Here is an 8,633-nt window from a genome sequence, read left to right on the forward strand (position 1 = left end):
GAGAGAGAGAGAGAGAGAGAGAGAGAGAGAGAGAGAGAGAGAGAGAGCGAGCTTGATGAGAAGAGAAGAAATTCAAGCTAAATTGATCATAAGGCTTTCTAAATATCCCCAATTCTTAATTAAAGCTTCATGTGCCTTGAAGGGTGGCTTGTGAAGCAGCCATAATGTAGTTGGATTTTCTATCTATGGAGATTCTTTTGTACAGATTGTGATGGGGATGAACTGAATTCCCTTAACTGGGGGCATAGAAAATGTATCACCAACGGTCAAGATACTTTTCTACTCTTTAACATACACACCATGAATAATTCATATTTTGAGTTCTAGTCTTCAGAAGACAGAGAATTTCCTTTGATTTATGACATCATGTATTTTTGTTCTTGAGGAGATAGATACTAGTACAAAAAAGAGTTCTTAGTCTGGGTTCCTGCTAATGTTTACCTAATTATGCTTTAATAGACACTAACACTGAAATAGATACTGACATTTCACTTATAAAGAAGAGAATATAAGCTATGGGTAATACAGAACAATGGGTTCAAGCTGACAAAGACAGATAACCATAGTGGGGGGTTTAATTTAAATTAGATGGTTTTAGAATTGAGGTTTTGCTTTTTGTTTGTTTGTTTTACCAACTCCATAAAGAGTCCAACTAACACTAATTGAAATTATTGTTTACTAAATTTTAAAAACTTAGCTGTAATAGTTTTTAGTAAACAAAATTGAATTTAAAACAACAATTCAAACAACTTTTTGCTAGGTATAGTGGCACACAACTTTAATCCCAAGCACTTAGGAGGCAGAGGCAGGCAGATCTCTGAGTTCGAGGCCAGCCTGGTCTAGAGACTGAGTTCTAGGACAGTCAGGGCTACAATGAGAAACCTTGTCTTGAAAAACAAACAAACAAACAAACAAATAAGCAAAAAATTGTTGAAATGTATAGAGTTGAGATCACTTTCCATTTAATGCTCAGGTTATGTCCAGCTAAAGTTTTGGAGTCTAAATATCTTTATTGGTCACTTTTCAAAAAATAGGTTTATTTGTCTATTTTTTATGTATTTCAGAAGAGAGCATCAGATCCCATTATAGATGGTTGTGAGTCACCATGTGGTTGTCGGGAATTGAACTCAGGACCTCTGGGAGAGTAATCAGTGCTCTTAACCTCTGAGCCATCTCTCCAGTCTCCTCATTGGTTACTTTTAAGTGATTGGAAGCATAACATCCAAAGGAAACACATGGTGCTGGAACTGAAGAACTCTGCTGGGAATTTTAGTGCTCGATGGTCCCATCTTTAAACAGCTTTTTCTTTTGATGTGCACCAGGATCCCTCCTATGACATTTATGGTGTCATTATCCGGTATAATGCCATTATGATGGATGTAGTACTAGGCTGGGGACCGGAGAATGAGAATCTGAAATCAGCCTGAAACATGTCAGAATCTGTGTACTCTGTGAGCACATAAGACTTCTTCAAGGTTTCAAATGGTCAACTGCACATGAATTGGAATGGATAGCATGATAGATAAGTGGGGTAAAGTTTGCATCCTTTTCTGTGATTTCCAAAACATGTGATACAGTTCTAGACTCTTTTTTTTAACTGTACTCACCCAAGACAGTACACGTGCCCTGCATCAGGACTGCAGGGTGTCTCTCATTTCTGCATCAATCTGTTGATAAAACAGAATACTTTACAGTTTATGAAGCATTTTACTCAGAGGCTCCTGGGTCATGCAGAGAGTGCACTGAACTTTGAACCTTGTCAGATAATAAGATTCTTTCCCAAACATGAGTTTTCATTATAATTTTCATTATAATTTTCATTAGGTATGTTTTGTATTTGTTTAGCCTTGTGCTGTTCCTCCATAGTTTGCAGTCTGATGAGATCAGTAGAATCTAATAAGTGCTAATTAGCAAATGCACAGAACAGATAGCAGAGGTACTTGCTTTGTGCACAAAGAGTCCTAGAGGAGCTTATTCTATGCTGAACCTTAAAGGCTGGTGAACGAAATAAGAGTTGGGTTAGTCATCTGCACACAATGGAGTGGGCAGAAGAGCAAGTTTAGTGTTTGGAAGATTGAGAGCAGTCCAGGAGAATATAAAAGTAGGCACAGAACAGTCATAGGAGGTCAGCTTGGAGAGGAAATCAGGGATCAATACCCTTGATTGAAAAAATAACAGAAAATAATATCAGAGTTTGATATGAAAACAGTGAAGAGCCACTGGAGGAATGTATTAACCATCTTGTGTTTTTCTGGAGGTCACTGTAACCTCAGTGTAGAGCTGGGATTCAGGGCAAGGCAATTGAGTCAGACTGGAGTTGAGAAGTCAGTTGGAAAGATCCAAGCCAGGGACAGAGTACAGGAAACTAGACTCATGAATGTTGTAAAATATAAGACAGGGATTGACAAATATTTTGAAGGCAGACTTGGCAGGGCTTGGAATTTGATTTGAAATGTTTAGAAGAAGAGAAATTAAGCATAACTAAGTTTCTATTTGGAAGCAATGGATAAACAGTGCTGATATAAATCACGAGTATATGAAACAGAAGGTTTTAGGTGAAGGGATTCTGGTCTTGCTGTGTGTTTGTTTATTGTGGTATAAGCAATCATGCTAACAGAAGAGATCATCACAAACAGTTGTGTAGAGAGCTTGCTGCAGAGGGGCAAGGTATTGGCTAGAAGTGGATAATTAGACATTAATGTCATTCATGTAGAGGAGAACTCTCAGGAAAACGTTGTCTCATGGATTTGCTCATAAATGACAAACTGTGCAAAATAGAAATTTAAGGAGTGTGTAGAAGATGATGAAGATATGACATAGAACAAAGAAAGGAAGATCATAGAGTAACAGAAGAAAATGCTAACATGGGTGTCATAGAAAGTATGTTAAGGGGCTGGGCAGATAGCTGAGGAAGGAAAGTGCTGGCCTCAAGCACAAGGACTTGAGTTTAATTCCCAGAACCTGCATATGAAGCTGGGTGCGGGGGTGCACTTTAACTCCCAGCACTGGAGAGGTGGAATGGGCGAATTCCTGAAATTTGTTAACCATCCAGCCTAGCCTAATCAAAATTCACATATGTCCACATGGACACCAGAGCACATATATACACATGAACATACACACACACACACGCATGTACACACACACATACACAATACACTACATCATTTCAAAGAAGGGGGGATAGTTGTGGGTACCACATGTTTCACAGAGGAGGCTGAGGGGACTGAAAGATGTTTGTCAGGTTTAGCAGGAATGACCATTAATATGACTGGCTTGGAAGGACCTTTGGCATGACTGGCTTGGCAGTGGTGCAGTCTGGCTTCTGGTGACACCACACCACTACCAACACAGTCACACCAGTAGTCCTGACACAAGAGTTGAGTAATTCAGAGAAGGCATAGGGATTCAGAGGACACACTGCTAAGCCAAGAAAATAGTAGAAAAGGGGAGAAAGAAAATTCTAAATAAGAGTTTAAATTATCATATTTATTAGTTTAGATATAAGGAAAAACAACTTTTATATAAGTTGGACAGATTCAGCAAAAAGGAAATAGGGATCTTATTCAAGGAAAGGAGATAGATGGAATTTAAAGTAAGTACTACCAACTGCTGGTAGTCTTTGTTAATAATATTTTAGTAAGTTTGGATTTTTTAGTCAGTAATTTTTTTCTTTTTTTTTTGGTATCAGCACTGGGCTTTTGCCATGACTAGCAAAATTAGAGCTGGAATCTCTGATAATAGCCTGAAGAAAAGAAGCAGGAATCTAATTTAAAACAAAACAAGACAAAGCAAAGCAAAGCAAAGCAAAGCAAAGCAAAGCAAAGCAAAACAAAACACCAAACAAACTATTGGTTTCCAGATCCATATGTGGTCTGCTTCATTTAATCCATTTCTAATATGTATTTTAATGTAAAAAGTTGTTTCAGATTATTCTATAAATATTTCCATAGAGAGATTTTGATACTCTGTTTAACATATTATAAAATCTTAACATAGAAACGCATTGACCTAAAGTATGTACACTGGGAGAGCAGGAGAGCATCCACCACTGAAGTCTGTCAGCCTAGCTCCCAGTTGGCTATTGGCAGATATCTCTGTTTGCTAGATTTTGGTGAACAAGTTTATCAATAGCACCAGTTTTCTGACTCCATGAAGCAGATGTGTTTTTCTGAATTATTCTCCCCAAGGTCCAGAAATGGACTAGACAACAACAAAGGTCTCAGAACCATCATATCTTCAATTAAGGTCAAAGCAAAATGCAGTGTTGCTCTGACTTTTAGTGTCTTCCACAAAAGTTAAATGGCTATTGGAGGATAATAGGTACGATGGGAAATTAAACAAATGGGATTCCTGTGTTCTGACAATGACCAACACACATCTGGTGGAGTGTGGCAAGTAATGATTTGATGACTGAGATACGGATATAATCTCTCAATATCTTGGAAGTCAGTGTAGCTCAGGTCTAACATCAGTGAGGTGACACAACTGGGCTCCCGTCTCCCACATCTCAGTGGAGGGAGGGAGGGAGGGAGAGAGGGAGGGAGGGAGGGAGGGTGAAGAAGGGAGAGAGAGAGAGAGATAGAGATAGAGATAGAGATAGAGATAGAGATAGAGAGAGAGAGAGAGAGAGAGAGAGAGAGAAACACAGCATAATTCCCACAGCAGCCTATAGGAGACAACCGAGACACCTTAGTAGCAGTGGACAAGGAAACACTATGAACAAGGTCATCTCTTGTACAAAGCTGAAAAGTAATGTTGCAGAAGTTGTGGTGATAGATGTGTTTCAAGAAAAAAGAGAGGAGGAAGGGACAGAGAAAGAATGAGAGCCAATTGATAGTGCTTAGAAGAAATGGTCACATTTAACAATAATTATCATTTTAACATATTTTAACATTAAAACTCCTTTTATAAAATAATTCTTATGGCGAGTAAACACTTATGTGGCCATTTTATTGTTATACTAAAACAAATTAAGTGTAGCCTTTTACAGTAAAAATATAAAATATTGGTGATCCCATTTCTCTATAAGTGTTTCCCTTTATCAGTCTACCTTCTGTAAGCATGTATATGTGCTATCCACAGACACACACTTGCACACACACACACACACACACATACACACAAATACACACACGTTTGACATAAATTCACCTAAAGTGATATGAGCACCATGTTAGGTGGCCTCTGACACTTGCATGTTTTTCTTATCTCCTGTGCTCCTCATGTTCCCTGCAGTTACAAACGTTCTCTCTCCTTTTTAAAACAATTGTATTAATTTTTCATATATTTGACTATATTGTTTCCTCATCTCCAACTCCTCCCACCTTCCCTGTGTCTCCACACAGCCAATTTCATTTCATGGTATGATGTTATACTCTCTCTTCCTCTCTCTCTCCCTTCCTCCCTCTCTCCCTTCCTCTCTCCATCCCTCTTTTCTCTTTCTCCCTCTCAAAAAAAAAAAACCCAAACTAAAAAGAATAAACAAGAGAGAAAAATACCAAAGCAAAAGCACATCAGAAAACATGACGTTTCTTTGTGTTGGCCAAATACTCCTGAGCATGGTGACCTTCCCAGCCCTTAACCATCCCTCCTGGGACTAAACATCTGTATGCTGACCCAGAATCTCCCTTGTTCTTTCTGGTGATTCCTCTCAGCCTTTTCTTCTAGTCCATCTGACCTTTTGTAACTCCTCCTGACCTGCATAACAGTTCTCAACGAAGCACCCTACACCCACCACACTTGGCCGGGGCCGCAGAGTGCACAACAGCAACTGAAGAACCCACACCCACCCGACAAAGACAAACCTCGTTTCTTATAGCTTGTAACACTTCATATGTTTTACAGACACCTCTCTTTGCTTCTCAGAGAATATAACCTGGAAACTGATTTTCTTACTTTTTCTTTGCTGAGACAACCAGCAAGGCCACTAACCCTCAGGAAAGCCTGTCACATGAGACACTTCAGGCTCATTCGGAACAGAGACGAAGCACTGGAATTCTGGAATACTCTAGCTCTGAGCCGAGGAGGCAAGGCTTTCCTACCTGTGAGTTGCAGTAGAAAGGAGGTGAGTTTATGGAGCAGCACTTGGAGGCCAAGTCTGAGTGCTTGTCCACCGTGTCTTCTAGCTCTGCCGGAGAGGCGTTGGGCATTTTTGTCCTCATTCGTTCTGCCAATCTGAAAAAAAAAAATATCTGTAGGTTAAGCTAGAGTTACTGTAGGGACATTGTTTAAGCAAAATGACAGCTATTTCAGATCATGTACATAAAAATAGGAACACTGGTCTGTCTTTGGAAGCCCTATTTGTAGAATGGAGTTTGAGTGAGCCATGCTGGGGTTAGAATTGAAATCTATGCCCCATTCAAAGTCAGGCAAGCAAACAGAAGTTATCACCGAGTTTGAAAGACAGTTCTTCCTCTTTTGGTAGCTCAGCGTTTCCACCCACCTGTTGCTCTTGTATGTCTTCCTGGGCTTTTCACCTTTCTCAAACATTCAATTTCAAGCTCCTTTTAAAATATGTTCTTCACTGGACTGGATTTCAGTATTGTGCTTTCTCCTTTCTTTGCCTCAGTTTGCCAACCTTAGAATTCACTACTCGGGTGCACTGAACAGGAGGCAGAGTCGTTTGGCCCTTGTTTCCCCCGCTGTTTTCCGAACTGTTTATGATCTTAGTTCTACTTCACCTTCATAGTGGTCCACTAAGCTTGATTTATTACTTTCTCCAAGAAATATGCTCCCAGGCCAGTAGCAATAAGAGCTTAGGAGGACAAACACTTCCATGCATGAGACTTTCACATACTTAGAAAGCTTTCATAGGGATCACTGAGGAGACGTCCTACTCTAGGGTTCTTTAAGAAGATCTTTTTGTGCAAATGTGTGTTCACTTGAGTCCTATATTCCAACTGATTTAAAAATGGAAATTTATTAAGCAAAATTGAAAAACAGCATAATATTTTTTTGAGATTTTTTTTCTTCCAAGAACCTAGCACCATGTTTCACATTTTGGTGGCCAATTATTTTATTGTTAATTTCTACTACCAGTTTAATGCTGCCTCCTTAGTTGAGAAAAATAGCTGTTCTACCATGTTATTGTTGATGAGTGTCTTTATTTCCAGTTTGTAAGTAACACATGCTGGTGATAGATGATATCAGACCACCATGAAACCTTAGGTCTTGTCAGAGAACAATCAACAGGTAACTCCAGGGGTATAAAAACTGACCAACTATGTCCTCATGTTGCCATTTTGAAATCAAGTCCTCATAGATCAATTATAATTTACATTCTGTGGCTGTGTTCTGATTGGCTGCTCACCTAATGACACATCCTGTACTGTAACACTGGGTTTTTCACCCACACCAAGTTCCCTGGAATAATGACTCTGAGATTTCTTAGATATGAATAAATGCCTGTTTTGGATTGTTCCCTGACTAGCTTCCAACTTAGTCATCCTGTTACTCTATTCCAAATTCTGCCACATGGCAAGTTACCGCTCTTTAAGTTTCATGTCTATCTTCTTACAAGAATTTCAGGATCAATCTTCCTGCCTCTCTATCCCAGAATCCCTTTCTTCTTCCTACTGGATGTCCCACCTTCTAATCCTGCCTCAGCTCAGTAGCCATCAGCTTTTTATTGACACGTGAATGCTTCTACATGGTGCATGAGAGATTATCCCTACACTGTACCCCAGTAAACAGTTATGATCACCTTTTAAAACTTTTAAAAAATTCAACCCTTCTTTATTTTTCGCTCAGTATCTCCTAAATTTTCACTTGTACTTTTCAGCCACAGAACTAAACAAGTACAACAAGCACATTTGGAGGATAAGTCACAAAACCAACCACTTACACTTTCTTGTACTCAGTAAATGTGTTCTCAGAATAATCTGCACACAGTTCTTGACCTTTTTCAATGAAAGATGTTATTTGCTTCTGCAGCAGGGGACTCTAAAAAAAAATATTATGCATCAACATTCCTTGTGTGAAATACTGTCACATGACACTTTTAGGTCAGAATTCTATGTCCCTATGCAAGGTATCAGCAAACACTTTTTTTCTTTTTTGCATAAATCCAGTTAATAAATATTTTAACCTTTGTCGGTCACATATGATCTCTATTACATATACCCTATTCTGCACAGTACAACAGAAAAATCAAAGTGCATAGTAATGTTTCAGTATGACTCCTGGCCACTGGAATTTGAATTATACTTAATTTCTACATCATGAAGTAAGAATCTTGTAAGCACACAAATACCACAAACCATATTTTTCTTGTTAACTTACAGGACATAAATAAGTAGGCAGTTGAGCAGGCTTGATCCATAATCTTCATTCTACCAATTTAGCCTATGTTACTGATAAAGAAACTTAGCTAGGCATACCTGAGTGCTGAAACAGGTGACCGAATCCTGAGTGTCGCAGCACTCTCTAAGGGTTTTCAGGGCTGTCTCCAGCACTTTGCTGAGGAACACTTCTGGAACTTGGGTCCTTCTGCTTAGTTCAAATGTATACCTGGTGTCAGGTAAAAGAGGAAAGGATGCTTTTCAAGGCGTGTCTGCGTCCAGAATCAGAGGGACAATTTACTATAGAGGCAGAATGATACTTTGTTTCTGACCTACAGAGGTAGAAGGATA

At 39.1% G+C, this 8,633-nt stretch overlaps 1 protein-coding gene across 2 annotated transcripts in view; it reads right to left on the minus strand.

Annotated features, from left to right (window-relative positions):
- The window catches only part of Gc (GC vitamin D binding protein), a 34,975-nt gene that overhangs the window by 2,950 nt on the left and 23,392 nt on the right, over window positions 1-8,633 (minus strand). The window contains exons 9-12 of one of the 2 annotated variants that reach the window (XM_028752583.1): window positions 8,382-8,511; window positions 7,847-7,944; window positions 6,045-6,177; window positions 1,608-1,667 (exon numbers count right to left, since the gene is read on the minus strand). In XM_028752583.1, coding sequence (XP_028608416.1) covers window positions 1,632-1,667; window positions 6,045-6,177; window positions 7,847-7,944; window positions 8,382-8,511 — 397 coding nt within the window. In that variant the 3' untranslated portion in view covers window positions 1,608-1,631. The remainder of the gene's footprint in view (window positions 1-1,607; window positions 1,668-6,044; window positions 6,178-7,846; window positions 7,945-8,381; window positions 8,512-8,633) is intronic. The other variant, XM_028752584.1, reaches the window with a different exon arrangement.

Source organism: Grammomys surdaster, unplaced genomic scaffold (genome assembly GCF_004785775.1).
Source record: "Grammomys surdaster isolate TR1022 unplaced genomic scaffold, NIH_TR_1.0 125928, whole genome shotgun sequence".
Lineage (NCBI taxonomy): Eukaryota > Metazoa > Chordata > Mammalia > Rodentia > Muridae > Grammomys > Grammomys surdaster.